The following is a 22,152-nucleotide window of genomic DNA, read 5'->3' as shown; positions in this document are numbered from 1 at the left end:
TGACCTGACCCGAGAAATCTCTCTGCTGGCAGCATAATAAGGGAGGGAAAATAATAAAGATCTAAACATAGATGTAATTGTTTAGCGCCGATTTCTCACTTTTCATCGTGCTTTTTGAAATGAGGACAGCAGCAGTTAAGGCACGGAGCGGTGCAGCGTGGGGCTGCTGGGGGATGGAGCTGTCCCAGCAGCTGCTGGCAGGGGGGAAATGGGGAAGGGAGCCAAGAGGGGGTTTATGGGGTGTCAGCTTGCAGGGCCCCAGGTCTGACCTCCCAGCTGGAAGCAGGCGCTGGTGGGAAGCGGTTTGTACTGTACTTTCTTGCCATCGGGCTGTACCTGCAGCTGCAGGCTGGGCACGGCTTCGAGTTCATTGCTCAGTTGTCTAAATGAAACAAAACCCAAAAAAAAAAGCCAACCCTAAAAAAATACCGTACCATTTAGATAAGATCACGTGAAACTTTGCAGCAGCGGATGGTTAGCTAGTACGGTTTGCCTCCCAACAACAGTTACCAGAGAAGGTCTGTTGGGTGATGACTATTTTCCATTGCAGCAGTCAATGGTGCAGCCCTACCATGGTTTTCCTGTTGAGCATCAGCAGCGTGTTTGTACAGAGCCCTGCTGGCCCCAGCAGCCCGTGACAAGGAGCCCAGCCCTGACGGTCCTCTTTTCTTCTTTTATAGTCAGGGAACCATGTGTGTGAATGAGATCATCGTGCCTAATCCTCTGTTCACATGGTCATCACTGGGATCTCTGCATGCAGCTGTAGCCTGGTTTGCAGTTTCCCCACATCCCTGTGGATATTAGGAAAAATGTCTTGGAAAGAGTGGTGATGCAGTGGCAGAGGCTGCCCTAGGAGCAGTGGGGTCACCGTCCTTGGGCAGCCTGGCGTAGTCTTAGATATGGAGGTTGGCAGCCCTGCATGTGGTGGGGGGTTGGAGCTTCATGATGCTTGAGGTCCCTTCCAACCCAAGCCATTCTGTGGCTGTGGGAGAGGTGCTCAGAGCCTTAGTCTGGATATTCAAAGGCATATTTCTATCGTCTTGCAGTTTTGCTTCTGCTGCAGTTATTGCTTTGTGTGTCTCTCTCTCCATCTATGCCACAGCAACCATTGAGCTGGCGGTTCGGAAAGCCGTATTCCGAGAGTTAATTAATTTGTACAGAAAAACATCCCATATGCTACTCTTTGTTTATGCACGTGGAAAACGAATCGCAGAATTAATTAACACTAATGCCCGTGGCTGTGTGTTTTTATCATTTCCAAACCAGAAAATGACAGATGGGGAGACCTCAGCAGGAAATGTCCACTGCAGATCGAGCAGCCGAGCGCCAGCATCTGGGACTGCCTATCCGACAAGGGTGAGGAAGGCACGTTGTGGCCACGGGAAGCCACAAGCACCTGCTCGGTGACCAACCTCATCAAAGAGCTCAGCCTCAGCGATCCTCACAGCAACCCGTCGGCACCACCCAGCAAACGCCAGTGCCGCTCGCTGTCTTTTTCGGATGAAATGTCCAGCTGCAGGACATCATGGAGACCTTTGGGCTCCAAGGTCTGGACGCCGGTTGAGAAGAGGCGGTGTTACAGCGGGGGGAGCGTCCAGCGCTACTCCAACGGCTCGGCAACCATGCAGAGGAGCTCCAGCTTCAGCCTGCCGTCCCGCTCCCATCCTCTGGCCTCATCCTGCGATCACCGCCCAGGCTGCCCGCCGAGGAGATCGGGGGCTGGAGGTGATGGCTGGAGCCCCGAGGGCGGCCGGGCGGACATGCAGCGCTCCCTGTCCTGCTCTCACGACCGCTTCTCCTCCTCGGAGCCTGGCCCACCCTCAGCCAGCAGCACGCCAGCCTCCACACCGCAGCTGGGTCGCCGTGCCGGTGGGCTGTGCCGCAGCCGCTCGCAGCCCTGCGTCCTCAATGACAAGAAGGTGGGCGTCAAGCGGCGCCGGCCCCAGGATGCACAGGAGCCACGGCCCTCACTGGACCTGGCCAAGATGACACAGGTAAGGCTTTTCCCTGTGCCACATCCAGCTCGTGCTGTACCCCAGCAGCAGGTCCAGTGCTTTGTACCCATAGCAGCTTCACCTTTATGTTCCAAGCAGTGGTTTTCATTGCACAGTCTGTGCAGCCAGCCAGTCTCTCCCAATGAAGGGTGTCCCAGTGTTGTTCGTAACGCTGCATCAGGTGATGCTGAGAAACATCCTGGTGTTTTCACTCCTCACCATCCCATGTTATACACATTTTTGTTCCCCCTTCAGGGATGTGATGCTTCAGGGCATTTCATGCCTGGCAGCCCAGTGGGTGTTCAGATGAGCTCATTTGTGCTGGAGGATGTGATTAGTTTTTCCTCCTCCAGAAGAGCTTAGCAGATAAAAGGGGTCAGAGAACGACATGTTGGGGTGATTGCAGAGGACAACACGTGGCACTGCAATCATCTTTTGATAAACCATGCCAGTAGCGTTTAATATGCTGAGCTTATTTCATTAGCTAATAAGCTGGACGGGCAGAGAAAACAACTGACACTTGTTACAGCCTTTTACTGGCTACAATTGGCATGACTGAAGGCCTTCTCATTTCCTTGCGTTGGTGGAAACGTTTCTGAAACACACCCAGCACAGCGCTGTGGTTGGCAGCAGGCTGGATCTGAATGCGTTGTCCTATCTGTCGAGTTCTCAACCCAGGTGAGGAGATGGAGTGCAGTTTAGCCTCCTCCATTCCTAGTTCTGTCCCAGTGAGCACCCACTTGTTGCTTCACCTGTATTGCAGGGCAGAATCTCCTGCAGGCCTGAGTGGGAGTTTTGTGCAGCGTTGAATGTGTTCAGCATATCTTACCATTGGAGCTGCTCACCTTCGAGAGGAGCTGACTGTGCTTGTTAGCAGAGAGGTGTTCACAAGACCCTTCAGGATTAGACCAAAGTGTTGAATGAGTCGTAAAGGCCAATGAGCTGATGGATTACTGCACGTGTGCCCCATCTGCATTTGCTGGAGTAGTTGGTGGTGGACAGTGCATGTCCTGGTGGTGCCAGTCCTCCCTGAGTTACAATAGAAGTGCTAAGGAGACTAACAAATCCCAGCCTGTCAGCTGGACTTCTGAGCCACACCAAGGTATATTACCTACATGTGCCCAAATTAGGACCCACAAGAATCTAAGGTGCACTCTTGGTGTATGGCAAGCCCTGGTGCCTGCTGGCTGCTCTCTCCAGACCATGGGCCATGGTTGCATTTGCTCATCTTGCAAGCGTGGCTGCAAAAGTGAAACAAAAAAAGAGAAATAGGGACAGCGCAGACAAAGGGTTGTGGTTATGAAATAATGGAGATGCTAAAAGCAGCAGCGTGTCACCGTAGCGAATGTGTTTGGTAATGGAATTGACGCAGAAGGGATGCTGATAGTGCCACAGCAGCTGTTTGGCAAGTGAGGGGCTGGGAGAGGAGGTGAGGGGGAGCAGCTGTTCCCTTCCTGCAGGAAAAACTAGGAGAAGTGCCCCTACATGGGCCCTGCCATATTCCAGTAGGAGCTGAGATGCTTGGAGTGAAGCTGAGGAGCAGTTTGAGCACTGAGCAGAGAATGTCAGGGGTGTCCCTGGGTGTCCGAACCAGATGCTGAATGGTGCTCCTGGGGCACGTGGGCCCTTGCCCAAAGGTGTCACGTGTGCCTGTCACATTTCCCTTGCAGTGGCTGAAGTTGCTGGACTCCAACTGCAAAGTTAACACATTGAATTGACCTGGGAGGCCTCAAGGCAGAGCGAGCTTCTCCATCAGGTTAACCAGGGTGGATGTTTGTCTGCTGGGAAGCAAAGCAGTGGAGGCCTCATGCTGGGAGACTCTGGCTGAGCCTGCAGAGCTTCCCTTTCCCTCTGGCCACCAAGCCTGGGTGTGTGTATAGTTTGTGTAGCCTTGGCTTTGGACTCCAGAAAGGTCCCAAAGAAGGACAAAAACCATGTCACTTGTGTGGCTCAATGCGGCTTGGTTCCTTGTAAACCTCAACCATAAGGAGTAGGTGTATTTTCTCTGGCTCCTGTACTTCACCTCAGAACATCCTCCGAGCCTGAAAAGTGCTGCCTGCACAACCTGCATTATGCAGCTGCCCTCCAGCACCAAATCAGAGGTGCGCAGCTGCCAGGACAGCCTCACGCTGCACAAGCAGCGATGCCATCAAGGAAGGAAGCCTCTGTGCTGGTGGCACCTCCTCCCCACTCATCGGTGTCAGCTCTGTGGCCAGGCTGCTGCTGGCTGCCTCCCATGTGTTGCTAGCACAAACAACATGGCCATCACCACAGAGCCCAAGGAACCGGCCCTGTTCGTGTCCTGGTAGAGCAGGTCTGACCCATGCAGGGTTGGCTGCTGGGTTTGAGGAAGCGGAGCTGCAGCTCTGCATGGGTTGCAGAAGCAGACTGGAGAAAAAGCAGTGCTGGGGGCTGTGCTCACAATGGGGTTTTCCTCGTTGCTCAGTTGGGGTATGGAAGGTTTTTCACCTGCAAGCCATCTCCACGTGGGAGGATTGGCAGGGAGCAAGACGAGGCAGGTTATGGTGAGCATTCTTGCCCTTGGTGGGGCTGGATTTTGGGGTGTGGGGCACTGTGTTGGAGTCCTCCTCAAGAGGGAAGGGAATGCCACAAAAACAGGCTGGTTCCTCTTGGGAGACGCTGTGGTCAGTGTGCCTGAGAAAGCCATGCGGGTTTGGGTGTTAGGATCAGTGTTCCCTTAGGCGGCTTTTAATGACTCTCAAGCAATGAGAGTGGTTGGGTGATTTGAGATGAAGAGCAGAAACAGTGGCAAGGGGTCCATGTTGCTGCACGTTTCCTCTTCTCTGCCCGTAGGAGAGGCAGAAATGGCTTCAAGGCATTTATTTCACAGCTGGGGAAACTGAGTCCCACCAGCAGAGCTGGGGACCAAGCCCAGCTCCTGGATCAGCATCTGGCTTTGGCAGTGCATCAGTTAATTCTTTGCTCGTGCTGGTAACCACATGTGTTTATAGGCCATAAACCCGGCACCATAATCAAAATAAGTATAATTTGACCTGAAATAAATGTTTTCTTCATACCAAGAGGGATACCTGGGCCAGGCAGGAGGCATTGCGGCAGGAGGGGAGCAAGCTGCCCCTGGAAGCAATTACATGGCCGCATAGCTGGGCTGATTAAGAAAGGGATCTAAATGTTAAAGTTCTTCTGGGAAGGAAAATGCTTGGAAAAAAAACGTTGCCTTTAATTCCTCAAAGCCCTCATTGCCTGTTTTTGCCTCTTCTTTCTGCATTTCCTTTAGAGAGGAGAGGTGGGCTCACATTGCTCCCATACAGCACCAAATCAGAAAGGCATCAACGTTGGGCAGAAATGAAACCCTGAAAACTACTGTCCTTGAAGCAGTATGATACAGAATGGTCAGGATCATATTTTTCCACGGGCGGTGTGGTTTCTCCAGCACCTTTTCTCAAAGCATTGGGTGGATGCAATAGAAGATGCGGGAGATGGATGATGTTGTAGAGTCTCAGAGCCCAGCCACGTTCCCACTGGGTAGATGGATGGGCAGGATTTGGGGCACCACTGCAGAACTTCACGGCAGCACAGACGTTGATTCATGCTGTGCTGTTTGACTCATCTGCAGAACGCCGAGCCAGGGGCCAGCCCTGGTGTTGCCGTATGTGCCGAGCAGATTGCTTTCCTTCACACAGGCTTTGGAGAGAGGCAAGGGAGACAAAACACGTCTGTCGCAGCGATCACAGCGGCCCTGGATTAGAATCTGAAATCATCCTTGGTAATGGCAGAATGGGTCCTCGCTATCTCTTGCCCGTTCTGCTTCCTGCCTTGTGAGATGTTGATACGGCTGTTAGTATGAGATGTGAATTTGTGTTAGCACGTTTCCAAACGCAGCTATCCTTTTTGCCGTTGTTGGTTGGGTTTCTTTTTATCCGAGTCAAACATTTCTATATGTATTTGTTTAGCTCTCCATGCAGCTTGCAGCCCTGGCCTGAAAGGGGGGGGGGTGGCCCCATGTCCAAGGCAACGTGCCATGGGAAGATGGACATCTTCATGGTACGTGCCTTGACACCTCTGTGACAACAGCAGTCAGATGCGATAACAGAGAGCTGTTCCTGGAGGGGAAACCTTATTGCTGTCTGCAACTCCCTGAAAGGAGGTTGTGGCGAGGTGGGGGTTGGAAGGACCTTGTTCCTGAAGCTGTCTGTCCTGATGGGGTGCTGGTGTGTTTGTGCCATGTACAATGGGACTATTCACAGCGCTTGCTGGCTCTACAGACACATGGTGCCATTCATGGGGTGACTTCACCCTTCTCCAAGGACCACGTGCTTTTCTAGGATGGAGACTTTGGCACCCGTACTCACAAGAGGGTCCTCTTGAAATGTGGTCAGGTGGTTCTCAGTGGTTTTCAATATTAAAATCAGCTTCAGCTGGAGCTGGAAGCTCATGGTGGTGATGGGTGGGAGTCGGGCTGACATGTTTCCAAACCGAAGAGTAAGAGCACGTATCCATCAAGGTCAAGAGATGAAGGAGCTCTCGGGCTCCCAAAGAGTGAAGTTAACAGCTTAGAAATATTTTATGCTGGTCTTAATATTGAATGGGGATAAGTTTTAAACTGTAGGGTGGGGGAAACTGCCCTCTGCTCCCCTCTCCAAACACCCAACTCTTTCCTGAAGTGGTAAAACCTTCTAAGTTACCACGTAAGTATTTCTGTTTGAACTGTGGCAGCTTTTCTTGGGATGGGATGGGCAGCACCTCGGGCAGCCTCAGTACCCACTCTGAGGAGTAGCAAATATTGCCCAAAGGTGGTAGGGTGAAGGGCAAAACACAGGAGGGTTGGAATTCCAGTCGTGTCCCAGGAAATAGTTTGACGTTGATGTAACTTCTGAGAGCTGTTCCAAGCCTCAGTGTTTTTTAAATAAACATGAATGAGAAACTGGAAAGGGCAGTTTGTGGCTTGGTGGAAAAATGCATTGGAACTGAACTTGGGTTTGGGTTCAAATGCAAGTGAGGTGGCTTGGAGGGGCAGGGACCTCAGAGGCCAGCTGGGTTTGGCTTTGGTCAGTCTGTTATACGTGCAGTATGGATGGTTATGAAGTTATGGCATTGGACTCGATCCCATATGCATCAGTGCAATCCCTGTCTCCTCTGTGGATGCCCTTTAAGTTTCCATGCCATAAAAACATGGAGATGTGGCACTGAGTGACACGGTTGGTGGACACTGTGGGGGGTGAACTTGAGGATCTCAGGGTTCTTTTCCAATGTCAACCATTCTGTGATTCCTAACATAAGACTTAGCAGTAGTGACCATTTCAGGCAGTACATTGGTCTGCTCAGGAGATGCCTATAGGGGGTGGTTTGTTGTGGCAAGCTCTATCTTAGGGGCACAGCGGAGGTTTTAGTAGTAGTAATGTGTAATGCAATTCCATACGCTGTTTTGATTTTACAGTAGAAATAATCCCATCTGCTTCAGTTATAAATCTGTGACTCACCAGACAGAACTGGCAGATAGTAAATCCTGCCATGGGAGTGGGCAGTACCCGGGGACACGGGCATCCCTGCCATCAAATTGGGGTTGTAGCACAGGGTTCTGAGAGCATGGCCAGGCCCTTTGTGCAGCACCCTGGTCTGAGCAGGTCCCTGGTGGTCCCAGCAGTGCTGGGGCTGTGCCCACTGCTGTGTGCAACCCAGCTCTGTCCCCACTGCCAGCTCTGTCCCTGTGGGGCCAGGCGTTGCACCCCTGTTTGTACTCACATGGGAGGATGGGGCTGGAAACACAAACAGAGCTTTGCAGCATCTGTCTGAAGCAGACACAAAATCCAATTGTGTCCGAAATGCCCACATCTGATGCATCACATGCCTGGTTTAACCCCTGCTATCCAGGCTTGCATTGTTCATAGTCCTAACAAACAGCTTTCATGCAACACAGTGCCTGATCCCCAGCTCACCATGGGCCTCTTGAATCTTTCTAGAGACCTCCGTGTTCATGATAAGAACCTCGCAGTGCCTACAAGGGCTGGTGCTGACCTCAGGTCCCTTTGCTTTGCTGAGCTCAACCTGGTGTGTGACCCTGTAGCTCTATAATGTGATGGAAGGTATAGTGATAATAACAGGGTGGCCAAGTCTTTGGCTACAGCAAATGAAAACAAGCCCAGATACAATGGTTGTGGGTAGAGAAACAAAGGAAATAAGATGCTTACTACCTTTGGAAGGCCTCAGGTATGCAGGGATCTCCAGCAAGAGAGACTTGTTTCCACTGCCAGCCTTTAAATGAGGGCTGGGAAGGGGTGGATCCTGGCTCCAGCCCTTCCAATCACTCAGCTGCATTGTGTGCACCTGAGCTCCCCTGGGATGGCCCTGCCTTCCCACCAGGTGCTCCATCACTGCTTCAGGCCGTGACTCAGCATTTCCATTACAGACCCATCTGAGCTCCTGTTTGCTGAAGTCTTTGCAGAAGAGAGAGGATTGCAGAAAAAAAAAACACCACTCTGGCAGTGGGATTTACAAAGGTGCAAAAGAAAAGGAAAGTCCCATAGCTGGAGAGGTCACCATCTCCATGCATATTTGATGCTTTGTGTGCTCTTTGCTGCCTTGGTACAAGGGCCAGGCCACTGCCAACTCCTGTTGCTCTGACAGACTCGGTGGCTGTGGCCAAAAGCATTTGCTTGTGCTGTTTGAAAAGAAAAAACAACAGAAAAACCCCGCCCTGCAAAAAGGGCTTCTGGGCTTGCCCATCCTTTCCTCATTTCCGATGAATGATGCGGTGATGGGATTTGCAAACAGCAGCCAGGTTCCTCTCCCGTGTCTCCCTGAGAAGCTTCATTCATCACGTCTTGCAGCAGGGGCTGCTGACAATGCTCAGGGAGGAGGTGGGGCTGGCAGAGCAGGGCAGCACGTGGCAGGGCATGAAGGAGAAGCCGAAGCTGTGGCCAAGCCCAGCACAGCTGTCACAACGGCTCTTCCAGGCATGAGGAACCGTGGCGGCGGCTTCCTGGGCAACGGGTGTTACTGTAAAAAATATTTATTCACTGCAGAGTTTGAGAAGTGATGGTCAGAACAGCTCCGAGGGAACCTCCTTCCTGCAAAACTCTCTGAAAGCGCTGCAGAAAAGAGAGCTGAGTAAAGCAGGAGAGCAGCTCGCTTTTCTTTTCAAGGGAAAGATGCTCAGAATTCACCCGAAATAGGGGTTGCGTCCACAAAGCAGCACGTGCTTCATCTGCAGGGCCTCCCAGCATGGTGCTGAGACAGCCAGCAATGACAGGAGGTGAGATAGTTGCTGGTGTGCAGCGCGTTGCATGGTGTCAAACCCCTGTGCAGCCATGTGTCACCATAGGTTCTGTCCCAGTGAGGATATCCCAGCCAGGCAGTGAATGGGCCGTGCTTTGTGATGCTCTCGATGGCTCTGTCTTAGGGCCATGCCAGGAACAGAAACGAGCCCATCGCCCTCCTCATCAGTTTTGCTCCATTGCACTGATTTTTTGGCAGTCGCAGCCTCGACGGTACGTGACTGTGCAAAATATAGTATTGGACAAAGCCATGTTGACTCATTTGGAAAATGTTCTGCTTTCTCAAACCATTTTCCACAGCTTCCTTCCATGCAAGCAAGGGCCAGGGCAGCTCGCTGTTTGCTGCTGCTCACATTTGCCTGCATGCAGTCTTTGCTATGCAGCCATAGGATCCCTGTTGGCACATCCTGACCTTCACCCACTGCAGTGCTGGGGCATCAACAGGTGCTGGAGCCAGGAATGACATGGAGAGATGGAGGCTGGTTTTAAAGAGGAGAGGAAGCCAGGTGATACTTTGATGTTAGCAGTCACCTGCCTTCCTTTGAGGGGTTGGATTGAAGCACAGCTTATGGCTGGTAGGGTTGCACAGTGACCTGAGTGAGTGGATCGCTCCAGCTCACACTGAAGCGTTTGGTGTCTGTTAGAGAAAATATTTGCTCTTGGCAGGAAGTGAGGATTTCCTCCAGTTATTGTTATGAATGGATATGAAGCTGAGAGGCTTCGCTGAGGCTGCTGTGCATGGGGTGGGTGAGCCCTGGGCAGCATCACTGCTCTGATGCTGTGCTCTTCCCTCCTGGATTTTGGGCTTGCACCTCTCCAGCACTTCCCAGTGGCTCTGTAGCAGCAGCAGCATTCCCACTGATAGCTCCTACAGCAGCATCTCATAAGAGTCGTGGAATCACAGAATGGTTGGGTCAGAAGGGACCTTAAAGCCCACCCAGTTCCATCCCATGAGCATGGATGCCCCCCAGCTCAGGTTGTCACTAGTGAAAACCCATTACAAACCCACACTATGGCTGGGGCAGTTACAGAGCTCCAACATGAGAGTAAAGCTACTAATGAAACCACTCTCAAAGGCAATGTTAATATTTGAAGGCTTAATCAAACTCTGCCTTTTTTTTTTCCCCCTTTATTTTTGGTCTACTAATGTGGTGTGAAGCAACTCGGTAGGATAATAGATATTTCTTAGCATTGCTTGTGAAAGCTGTTTTTCACACCAAGCAGAATAAAAGCAAAATTAAATGCTAAAGCTGTAGGATTTCAGTGCAGCATCCATATGAACATCGAAATGGCAGCGCCTGTGATAAAATTACAGGTGGGGAAGCAAACTGTGCTCACCAGCAGTGACATCCGGAGCTGATCCCTGCCAGGTGTGTTATCACAGCCACCTGGATGCTGACCAAATAGGTGCAGGATGGCTGCAAAAAGTGAGTCACTCTTTTGCAGTGTAGGTAATGGAGTGAGTGATGTATCTGGGTAGAAAACAAAGGCAGACAATCAGCCATCCAGAGCCAACATTACTGGGAAGAACCTCTTTCAGGGGGCAGTTACAACACACATGCAGTGTCTGATTGTTTAATATTACCCTGTGCTGTGGAGGTGGAAGCATCTCGAGCCCCCAGAGGCTGCCATGGATGGAGGTGGGCTTTCAGAGTTTTGGTGCTGCTTGTGGTGCAGCTGGAATTTCAGCCCTGCATCCTCAAGGATGGTTGTTGGTTCTTCTCGTAGGTTTGTTTTCCAGCATCTCCTTGTCTCCAACCCAGATAAGTATCTGGCCAGAGGGGCTTGAGGGATAAACAAGGCTATAATAGAGCAGCAGAGTTCTTTAGGCTGCCTTTGCGTTTTGTACCGGCTTGCTTTGAAGCTGGCGTACATGGTTGCTTGTGGTTTTGGTAATGAGCACTGAATGCCCTCCAGCTGGCTCTCCTGGGCCTGTTTGAGCATACAAAGAGCTGGGTGCCTCCAAACAGACTCATTGCTGGGGAACGAAACAAACCTCTCAGCTCAGTAATGTCTGAGGGATGGCCAGCTCCTTGGAATGGAAACTTGCTTCCGCTTCTTTCCCTTGGCCCGCTGGCCATCCCATGCCTGCAGCACGGCACAGCTGGAGCTCTGCCCACCAGCAGCTCAATGCCTCGATAGATACATTGCAAAAAAAAAATAGTGGATGGGTTTGAGCTCCCTGACACACAAGTGCCTATAGCCCAGCTCCGGACGTACGGAGCTGTTTGCATTTCATCTACCTATAACTGCCCACTGTGTTTTTTTTCCTCTGGTATTTTGGCCATTTCTCCCCTGACACTTCATCCATCACCAGGAACTCTCTCTGGCGCAGGCAGTGCTGGTGATGGCTTTGCAGCCCCAATGGAGGTGTTGGTTTTGAAGGCTGGGTTTGGCATGGCTCAGCCCCTTGGGGAGGCAGATGGCAGCTCTCCATAAAGTCAGCCCTGGGGAGATCAGCCTATGGATGGAGCTGGAGAAGAACTGGTCAAGTATTGAACCTGAGTGTTGTGTATATTCCTGACCTGAATCGTGGCAGGATTTCTCAGTCTGGAGCAATGGATGTTCTCTTGGGCAGCACAAGCACAGGACGTGCGGGATGCGGGAGCCATGTGGCATTTTGCCATCCTACAAGTGGTCAAAGCAGCAGATAAATAGCAATGGAGGCTGTGGGTGAAGGTATCTCAGAGCAGCAGGCTCAGAGAGTGGCTTAAAACAGAGCGAGGCAGTAAGTTGCCCATAGTTTTGTTCCACCAAAGCATGGCCAGGATAAGGAGGCTGGCTCTGGTCCCCTGAGCTCCTCTGCTCCCTTCTCAGCCCAGTTTGTCTGCAGCATTCTGAAGAAACTGGAGCGCAGTGTGCTAATGGGAGGTGATGACAGCTCGGTAGGTAGGGCTGGGATCGCTGACAGCTCGTAGAGTTGCACCTTCACTGGGAAAATTGCAGCAAAAACCTGGCAGGGTGGAAAAGAAGGTGTTTGTGCAAAAGCCGTTCCAAGCGTTTCACCACGGGGATCACGGTCGTGCTAATATTTATTCTAGCAAATGCACCAGGATCTCCTTATTTTAGGGAGATGTGTTTCGGGGAAAAACTCACAGTCACTTGTTTTATGAGGGGAAGAGTGTTACGAAGAAATGTTCCCCAGGAATTTCTCCAGCTTTCTCACTGCAGGGGCTGCCAGCATTCAGCCTGCATCCCTGCCTGCTGGGTATGCAGGCAGCAGGAGAGGAGGGAGGGAGAACCTATGGAAACTTGCATCAAAACCTATGGAGAAGGTTAAATGTTGGAGGTGATTCCCTTCCTGCAGCTCCTTTCCCCCCAGGTCCCCTCTAAAACCTGGAGGAGAGAATTCGAGTGACTGCAGGAGCAGGCAAGGCTGTTGCTAGTTGACCTGGTGGCCCTGTGTAGGGCAGTCAGTGTGGATGGTGTTTGCTTTGGGGTGTTTCTTGGAACCTTTAGCTGTTGGTATCTACCTGATGGCTTTGGGAGAGGCTCATAGGAGCCCTGAGGTTAGCAGGGATGGAGGATAGGCTCTGCATGGTGCTGACGCCAGCAGGGCTTGCACCACCTTGCACTAAGCTTCACTCTTTGGCCAAAACAGAGAACTTTGACGCTTCATTTTCATTGCATTCATGACTATTCTCTGAGTTGTATCCCAGCTTGGAAACAAATACACGTTCCTCAAGTGCCAGGGCTTTGTTTGTGAGGGATTTGCTCTTCTGTTGACTTTCAGGAGACTTAGGCTTTCAAGTGTCTAAATCACTTTTGGAAACATGCTTGCATGTACTTAGAAAATAGTTCTCATGTGTCCTCAGGCCTCCTGCAAGTTCTGTGTTAATTACAGGTTGTCCATTAACCACAGCTTGCAGATCTCTGCTCAAAGCTGCCGTTTGCTCCACCCCTGCAGGCAGAGCACACATAAAGACACAGCTTGCATTAAAAACAGGGAAGGGTTGAGCTGGGGCTGCAGTGTGCCCTGGGATGGGTGAGGGCCACAAATGGCACTGGTGAGATGGAGCAACCCTTGTCTTAGGGTGATAGAATCATAGAATTCTTTGAGCTGGGAGGGACCATTCAAGGTCATCTAGTCCTTGCAGTGGCTTCTTGTGCCACTGTGCATCACTAGCACAGCACCTGTTGAGTATGAAGCAAGTAATTGGAGTGAAAAGTAGCTGCGATTTCAACCTAAGTTTCTCAGGTGATACATCAAGGGCTGATTTGGCTTCATTTTAGAGCCAGGGGTGAGTTGTTTTGGTAGTTACTCCCAGCTTACCTGGACATGAAAAGTACATGAGAAATAAAAGCCTCGGGCAAGTGTGCCTCATTTTGCTGAGATCGTGAATCAGGACATTGGGAACAAGGCTGATCTTTGGGTAGCGGGATGTCCTCAGCAGGCAGCAGCAGCCTTCTGTCCTGCAGCTTTGGGTTGGCCCAGGCTCTCAAGCGAAAGCCATGGGAGCAGCACAATGATTTGCCTTCTGGAAAGAGCGCAGAACACCCAAGGAGCCAGAATGTAGGTTTTGTTGATCGTTTACACCCTGCAGCCATCTCAGCTCCTCTCTCACCTTCCTTCCACAGAACCGCCAGACCTTCAACAGCCTTAGCAGCCTTAGCACAGCAGTGGAGGACAGCACCCAGCGGCTCCCCACCACCCGGCCATGGACCACAGCCCCCCACTCCCCGGAGGTGATGCCGGGCAGGACCCCCGCCTGCACCCCAGTGCCAGAGCCACGCACACGGGGCGAGGAGCGCGGGGTGAGCCGGGATGACCTGTCCTGCGAGGAGTCTGATGAGGGCGGTGGGAAGGAGGAGGATGGGACCCCGTGGCAGGGCAGCGGGGCGGGCACCCAGAGCCCCTTCCAGCTGGATGGAGAAATAGACATTGAGCAGATTGAAAACAACTGAGGACGTGGGGCTCAGCGTGCCACGGTCTGAGGCTCGCAGAGGGGAAGGGTCCCCTGGGGGTCAGCGCGGGTTGTGCCACACTGCCCGCATCCCCCTGCCAGCTGGAGGGGATGAAGCAGCTTTGCCAAAATTTCATCAGGTATTTAGAGCAATTTTGTGTGTGTGTGCGTGTGTGTGTGTGTAAATCTTGAAATTCTTTGTAACTACTGTAGCCAGATATCAGCTAGTTTGGGAAAACCGCCTGTCAGACCTTGGAGACCAGGGGGATGGGGATCACCAAACAATACACATCCATCAGCGAGAAAACAACTTCTGCAAAGGTAGAATCACGGCTGATGGATCCAGCCATGGCTTCCAGTTCACACATGTGCTTGTTTGGAAAGCAAAAGGCAAAACAAACACCCCTGGGGAGGACTGGAAAACTGGGGGAAGAAAGAGAAGGTCAGCTGAGATTTGCCAACCGTGTAGTGGTGAAGCCGGACTGGTGGTGGGGCAGCTGTGATGCCCAGAGCCCACACTGATCCTCCAGCCCCTGGCGGTGCCATCAGATGGAAGCCACGATTCTTGCTGAAATATATTGATGGTAAGAGCTGGATGGGTTTTTTTTATACAGATTTTTAATTTTCCTTTTTCCGATGAGGATCCAGCAGCGCTCGGCCCCTCACCAACCATTGCGTGGCTGCCACGCTCTTCTTACTCTGACTGTGAAATGGGTCCCTGTCCGATGCCATAGGATTACTTGACAAAAGTAAGCTGTCAAAACGCTGAAAATTCAGGTAGCAGCACTGAAAGCTTTTCCTCTCGCTGTGCCTTGTTAAAGCACAGATAAAGCGGTGACCATTTCGTTTGTACGAGATACACTCCTCCATGAAATAAGCTGTCTGCCTGCTAACTGGTTTAGAAGGACACATCTTTATTTGTTTGGGTTTTTTTTCCCCCCTTTTTATTTCTTTTGTTTAAATCTCTTGGAAAGCTGTACGTGCGGCTTCCAGCATCTTCTGCAGGTTCCTTGGGGTTATTTCCCAAGCTCTGCAAAAGCACAAAGGGAAAATGAAGTGATAGATCCCAATGGATCCCAACCCCTTTAATAGGGGTCTTGCGTACAGACACCTCGCTGGGAGTCTGTAAGCCAGAAGAGGCTGAGAGCGGCCAATGCAGGTTTACTGATCCCTGCTGTTACGTTACTGCACTTTTCCTGCGGGGTTTTGGGCGTTCCCCCATCCCATCCACTCATAGCTTTATGCCTGCTCATGGCCGTGGTCATCTCAGCTCCCTGCAGAACGGCGCCGGGGCCTTCTCCTGTTGGGGAATCCTCCATCTCTCTTCAAGTGTCTCTCAATGCGTTGTTGAAAACAACCCACCCTGGCTGCACTACCCTCGTGGGAGGCCCATAGCCCAGAGCTGGGTATGACCCTACGTGTCAAGGGCCTCTGGGACATTGGCATCTGCCAGACCGTGTCCCCAGGAGCAACGCAACCACATTTTGGCTTTGAGTCTTCCTGATGTTCCAAACCCCCATAACAGCCCCGGGCTCCCGCAGAGCTCAGGGCACACTCGCCTATGCACACGTGGGGCTGTAACCACAAGGGCTCTTTTCTCCCTCCAAGGGCTGCTACCTAGGACATGCTCACCCCATGCAGTAGGACGGTGACCGAGCGGCCGCCGGCTGTACCCGACACAGACGTAGCATACAGTTTACATACAGCACAACACGTTTGCCTTACTAAAGACGCTTCTCCAATGAGTAATGGCCTTATACCGGGCACATTAGCTTAGACACAGACTGCAGTGACGGTTTGTAGGCCACAGTGGTGTTCTGTTGGGTGATTTTGTGTTGGTTTCGTATGATTTCATGTACTTGTTTTCAGTTCGAGAAAGCCTTACTTTAAAAAACAGAAAAAAGAAGAAAAAAAAAAAATCTCTCTCTCTGTAGAGGTAAAAACAGTTGTGGATTTATATATATATAAATATATATATAAATAAAAAAATAATAATAATATTAAATATAATATAGTACGTGCCTCAGATCCAGGGGACATCCTGTTGATTGTAGTCAGATGCGGTGCGAGTTCCATGAGAGCTGTGCAGCCCAGGGGCTCCCGGGGCTCCTCTGGTTGTTAGAGGACCTCACTGGTGCCACTGGGGACCACTGCAGCAAAGCCCTGCCAGAACATGGTACTGCAGTGCAGGTGGAGGTCTTTGCTTGCAGCCCACAGGCTCATGGTTGTGAAGATGTCTTGTTGAAGGCCTGACCCAATCCGCCAGCTTTGGGATGACAGCAGGCCGTGGCATCAGCAATAAGATTGCAGCAGTAAGGAAAGAAAGGGTTTGGATAGGGAAATGCTTAGCACCGGTAAGACACGCACGTGTTTCGAACCTGTTCTAAGGAAGATTACATCTTGGGACAGAAAGATGGGAAGAAGTGTTTGTAACATAGATTGTAATGTTTCACGTTCTAGCATAGCCTCCTTGGCCAATACAGTTGTGTTTTCAGTGCTTTGTTTCAAAGCTCCTGGCTGAACAGGATAACAGACTGACGTAGGGTATTCTAGGATTGTAGCAGTGCTTTACAGAGTTTTATGTTTTCGATGTGGAAGAAAATCAAAAGAAGAGGATGGCCAAAAAAATAAAAAATAAAAATAAAAATAAAAAATCAACAAAAACACACAACAGAAAGGAATACAGCAACAACAAAAAGCCTTCTGAAGCTCTGCCCTGTCGTAGCAACATCTCTGCACACTGCACAAGCGCAGAGGTATGTCGTACCCGGGCCATTGCAGGTGGCTTTGGGGTGGGCGAGAAGACTGCTGACCTGTCCCCTCTCCATGACTTGATTGCACTAGAGCAGCTCAGTCTCAGGAAATTGCTTGTTACTTTTACTGTGTAAATAAAGCTTCCTGGTTCCGTACCCCGGCTGATGTCTTGCCTCTCTGTGCTCCCATCACCGCTGTGGGTCGGAGCTCTCGTGGCGAGAGTAAGGGGGGCCCATATGTGGGGCTGGGGGAGAACTTTGCGCTCTGATGGTGTTGAGAGGCAATGGGGAATCACAGAGCTGAGTGCCAAGAGGTGTCTTAGGTTTCTTGTTTAAGGTCGGAGGTAATGATGTCCCATCCTTCAAGTATGTAGCTGAGCAAGCCAGGGAGCCCAGGTAAAAGCATACAGGGCCTGTGTTATCTGTGGAAAGCAGTTGGTGTTCAGCCTGCGTGCTGGTCCTCGCCTTCACTTATTTCTTAAACCAGAAAGGAGAACAGCTGCATTTCCTTAAGTGAGCGAACAGTCCAACAAGTTTGTCTGCCTAACCTCAATCTGACCGACAGAACAAAAAGGAAGAATTACAGGATAAAAAAGAAATTCCCAGTGACCCGCTGCAGCACTAATGCTGGAGCGTGGCTGACAGCATCCTCCGTGTGTGTGTGTGGATGCACACGGTGCTGTAGACTTTGGCTGAACCGCTACCCTGAGGGTAAGAGATAGAAAAACAGAACGAGAGACGCCACTAAGGTCACTTTCCCAGATGTAGTTTATTTTATTGCAACTGAACTCCTTGCCCACATTCCCTTCTCTGTCCCCAAGGGGTGCAGCCTTTGCGACGCACCCGGTGCAGAAACACAGAGCAGTGAGTCGGTGCCTGGGGTCACCTTAGCTCTGTGGGCTGCTGGAATTGTCATTTACCCCCATCCTGCGCTCATACAGCAGTAGCTGGATGCAGGCAGCGTGCTGTACATACACACACGTGCTCTCGGTGTTTAAATAACCTTTCTGTGGTCCCACAGGAGGCCAGAAGCAGGTTAAAATCCACTTGGTCTCATTCCGTTCCACTCTAAGGCACAATGTCTCGCTTAAAATCCAAGGGGTGCAGAGCTGAGGACCACACTTGGAAGCTTTTGATTTTAAAAGGTTGCAAACACCATCCAGAGGTGGTGACGGTGGGGAAGCCAACCCCAAATCTATAATTCTCTCTGTTTGGAGCCAGCAGCCCTGTCTGCTCACCAGGCTCCCCTGCAAAGGGAAGGAGAAACCATAGGCTACTGTTGGAGATGCCCCCTACAAACCCTTTGGGGGTGCTGATCCAATTGAACACAACAACGGGATTAGATTCACGGGACTGTGTTTATTAACGACATGGTGACACAATTATTCTGTGATTTGTCATAGTATTCCTGAGTTCCTGCCCTCTGACCCAGGGCAGTGCCAGAGAGTTGCTGGAAACCAAGATGGAAACACAACCTCAGCCTTGCCCAGTGTGCTCTGACAGTCCCACAGGGTTTTTGGGATGCCCGTAAGCTGCCCAACAACGCACTGCAGAAGCACATTGCTCTCCATGCCCCTCAGAGACATCCTCATCCCTAAAGGGCTGTGCTGGCACTTGGATGGCACTGAGAGGAAGGAAGCTCAAAATGCACACAGAGGGTTTCGTGTTCCCTCTGTCGAGGTTAGTCTTGGTTTAGTACCTTGGGTGAGCAGTTCAGAAGCACAGGTGTTCTGCACTCCGGGGAGACAGGGGACGGAGCAGCTGGTGGCCGTGCCATATGCAAGGCACCATCTTTGTCCCTTAGCTCTCTGCAGCACCATTGCTTCTACATCTGGCTGAGGATCGCGTCCACCGCTTCAGCCAGGTTGTTCACATAGGCATCAGGCTTCACCTGGGGGTGGTTTTCATCAGAGGGCCTGTGAAGGAGACAGAGGGGACAATGAGTGGGAGCAGCAGATCCTTCTGCTGATACCTACAGAGCTTGGTGGGGCTCAGGACCCAGATGGAGCCTTTGGCGGAGCCTGGGTCTCACTTGACTGCAAGCCTACAAACCCACAAAGTTATGCAAACAATTCCTCTCCCATATATATATATATATATATGGATATATTTCTAGAAACAGGTGAAGAAAAGAAGAATCCACTTCTGACTTAGAAACAAGCAGGGTCTGCACTCAGCTTTAGTGAATGATGGGGATCTGCTGGGGTTGAGTTTTGCAAATGTGGTGGTGGTGGTTTCCATCAAAAAGAGCCAGACTTGTGGTCAGCACCATCACCACCCCGGAGCAGAGCAGCTCGAAGCTGTGCTCACCAGGGATTTAACTGAAGATAGTGGCCTGCAGATGCACAATCCCATTTCACTGATTCAGCAGCAATTCTGGCTGGGAGAGACAGAAAGAGCCCGGGTCAGTTTCCCAAACCTCACAGCCTTGTTATGGCCCTGGGGCTGAGAAACCCAACAGCTGCTGAACAGAAAACATATGTATTTTATATGCTTAATGGCTTTCCTTTGGGAAAGAGTGAGAGCCCTCATGTCCAGCTCCTGTGTCACTCTTGGCTCCTGTCAAGGGCCGTTTTCCCAGCAGGGAACATGCATTTCCCACTGGATGTGTGGGAGGCAAAGATGATGATGATTATTATTATTACTGTTATTATTACTATTATTGTTATATCTCCAATTGCAGCAGCATGCTCCCCAGGGTTATTTCCTCTCTACTCATTTCTCAGCTGCTCCTCACAAAGGCAGAACCCTTCTCCTGGCTTTGCAGGCTAGAAAGTTGCAGTGTGCTATAGAGCTAGTTAGAAACGGGGCAGAGAGGCTGTGCTGTGAAACCATGGGGTCCTGGGCACTGAGGGGCTGCAGGACGAGCAGGGTTGGTGGTGAGGGGTCCTCCAGCCCCTTCTGGGGCTTCAGGCATTTCTCCAGCAGAAAACACCATATCAGGAGTTTTGGTGCCCTTCCATCTGCTCCAGCACTGATGGCTCTATATGAGTCCCCACCCAGGGCCTCCAGGGGTGGGTGGGAGCTGGAGGCTTGGTAGTACTTATGTCCGTCAGGGCATCCCTGGGGCATGACCAGCCTCCTCCTCCCCCAGCCCATGGGTCAGTGCTGCAGGAACCCAGCAGCTCTCTGTGGTCCCAGGTGCCAGATCCCCCACCCATCCTGAACAGGTTGCTTCAGGTCAGTGTTTCAGCATCAAGGGAACAGCAGAAGCAGAGAATGGGCTCTGCCATATCAGCTTTTCACACAGTCTCATGGTGATAAGACCTCCAGCATGGGAGCAGGGCTACCCTGACAGCTGGCTTCCTCCTGGTGAAGCACAGTGCCAAAGCCTGGATCACAAGGCAGAGAAATTCTGCAGGGGGTCTTTCACTGTCTAGGCCAGACTTCCCCCAGGACAGGTCTGTTCTACAGGCCACTTTCCATAGGTATGTTTCTGCACACAGAAGTGTAAATGGAGGTACCACTTAGGACAGGGGTGGCCACAGGGGTGAAAGGAGCTCCATCGCTCGGATCAACACAAGACATGCAGAAACTCGACTTTGGAGAAGAGCAGCTGGGAACTGATCAACACCCAATCGCTATCATGGATTAAAATCAGCTTTTGTGTAGTCCTTTAAAAATAGGGGTGGGTAGGAAAAACAACAGGCAGGGTCAGAGCAAGGCACGAAAGTTAAGTGGAAAAAGACAAATGATCTCACATTCCAGTGTGCAAGGCTGCAGTCATTTGGCAAACCTGGCCCATAGTGCTGCACGTCCCACAATCACTGACCTTTCCAGCAAGACGGCAAGGAAAGATCACCCACCAAAGCTCCCTGTGTTTGCACAAGGAAGCTCTTTGTGTCACAACACAGAATTCCTGCTAACTCCCCAATTAAGCAGCACACACTCCTGCTGCATAAAATTAGATACAAAAAGATTAAAACCATTCCTCCTGACAACGTATTCTTCGGGGGCTCTTAGCACGGCTGTAAAATATGTGAGATGGAGTTTAACAAGATTTTCTTTATGAGGAATGTAAACAGACACTGTTAACCTTTGCTGGTGTCTTTGGACAGATGCAATAATTTCAGTCGGTGCTCGGAGTGAAACTCTCGCTTTCCCTGAATGTGCAATTTAATCAGTTCAGCACTGAAAGTCCAAATAAATCACGGTGACTGACAGCGCACCGACGTGCAGCTGATGGATGTTTGTGCAGCACATTTCCTGCTGTTACGATGGGAGCCAAACCAGCATGAGAGGCACCTGGTGAACGCACCCAGGGCTGGAGCAGGTCCCAGAGCTTCAGGGGACTGTGCCTCATCCCTCATGTCACAGCCAGATGTCCCTCGGAATAGAAAGAGAAGATTTTCTGGTTCAAACGCCAGTTTTTGGAGAGCTGCTGCAATGGCTTGCATAGAATTATAGAATTACGGGGTTATTCAGGCTGGGAAAGACTTCTAGGATCGCTAAACCCAACCCCAGCCCACCCCCACTGTGCTCGCAGAGGTGGACAGAGTCCCAACCACAAGCTATGGAGCCAAGGATGCCTTCTGCATTGCCACAGCTGCTGTGCCATTCCCCCTGGCCAATAAGCCTGCACAAGGAGCACAAGCCAACACTAGAGACATGCAGCAGCCTCCACCTCTCCTCTCATGCCTCCCAGAACTGTGCACAAAGCTAATTGTGTTTAATTGCAACTCATTGAAATTCAAGCATCCACCAACAGGTAGAAATTACCAGCCAAATTGTTTGCTAACATCTGAGGGAAGTCTGTGGGCTCGCCTCTTAATTACTCCCATTTATGTAAAGCTGCTGCAGTTCTATCTGAGCGGAGTAAACCTGCTTAGGTACAGCACTTCTCCAGGCAGCAGGGACACACTGTGAAGAAGGTATTTGTAACTTCTGTGCAATATATTGCTAGGCTAACTGATACAGCTAGAGGAAACAGACAGGACTTGTGCAAATACAACCCCTTTGTCTGGTAGGGTAAATGGGAGGTGTGATTTATTGCTTTAACTCTGCTACCTGTATCAGAGCACCTGTGCAGCTGTACCAAGGGGCATCATCCAGCAGCCAGGCTTGCTAAAAAGCACACAAAGCACTGAGTCATGTGAATCCCTCTAGAAGTATTGCACTGAACAGACCCTAAACTGAGGTCTATCTGGACTCCCAATGAGATATACAAACTGTGACCACCTGCACTAAACCCTGGGCCTGTCAGTAAGCCGGGGTGAGCTGACACATGGATGCACCCAGTGCTGCAGTG

At 51.0% G+C, this 22,152-nt stretch overlaps 2 protein-coding genes across 5 annotated transcripts in view; one reads left to right on the top strand and one right to left on the bottom strand.

Annotated features, from left to right (window-relative positions):
• The window catches only part of FAM53B (family with sequence similarity 53 member B), a 33,909-nt gene extending 16,865 nt beyond the window's left edge, over nt 1-17,044 (top strand). For all 4 annotated transcript variants that reach the window (XM_072340445.1, XM_072340442.1, XM_072340446.1 and 1 more), the window contains 2 exons: nt 1,267-1,994; nt 13,826-17,044. In XM_072340445.1, coding sequence (XP_072196546.1) covers nt 1,267-1,994; nt 13,826-14,152 — 1,055 coding nt within the window. In that variant the 3' untranslated portion in view covers nt 14,153-17,044. The remainder of the gene's footprint in view (nt 1-1,266; nt 1,995-13,825) is intronic.
• Nucleotides 17,045-18,243: 1,199 nt separating this feature from the next.
• LHPP (phospholysine phosphohistidine inorganic pyrophosphate phosphatase) overlaps nt 18,244-22,152 on the bottom strand; it is a 59,328-nt gene continuing 55,419 nt past the window's right edge. Inside the window, exon 7 of the mRNA XM_072340122.1 lies at nt 18,244-18,820. Coding sequence (XP_072196223.1) covers nt 18,730-18,820 — 91 coding nt within the window. The 3' untranslated portion in view covers nt 18,244-18,729. The remainder of the gene's footprint in view (nt 18,821-22,152) is intronic.

The sequence above is a fragment of the Excalfactoria chinensis genome, chromosome 6 (genome assembly GCF_039878825.1).
Source record: "Excalfactoria chinensis isolate bCotChi1 chromosome 6, bCotChi1.hap2, whole genome shotgun sequence".
In the NCBI taxonomy this organism is placed as follows: domain Eukaryota; kingdom Metazoa; phylum Chordata; class Aves; order Galliformes; family Phasianidae; genus Excalfactoria; species Excalfactoria chinensis.
Note: the sequence above shows the minus strand (reverse complement) of the source record. Positions and strands in the feature narration are given on the sequence as shown.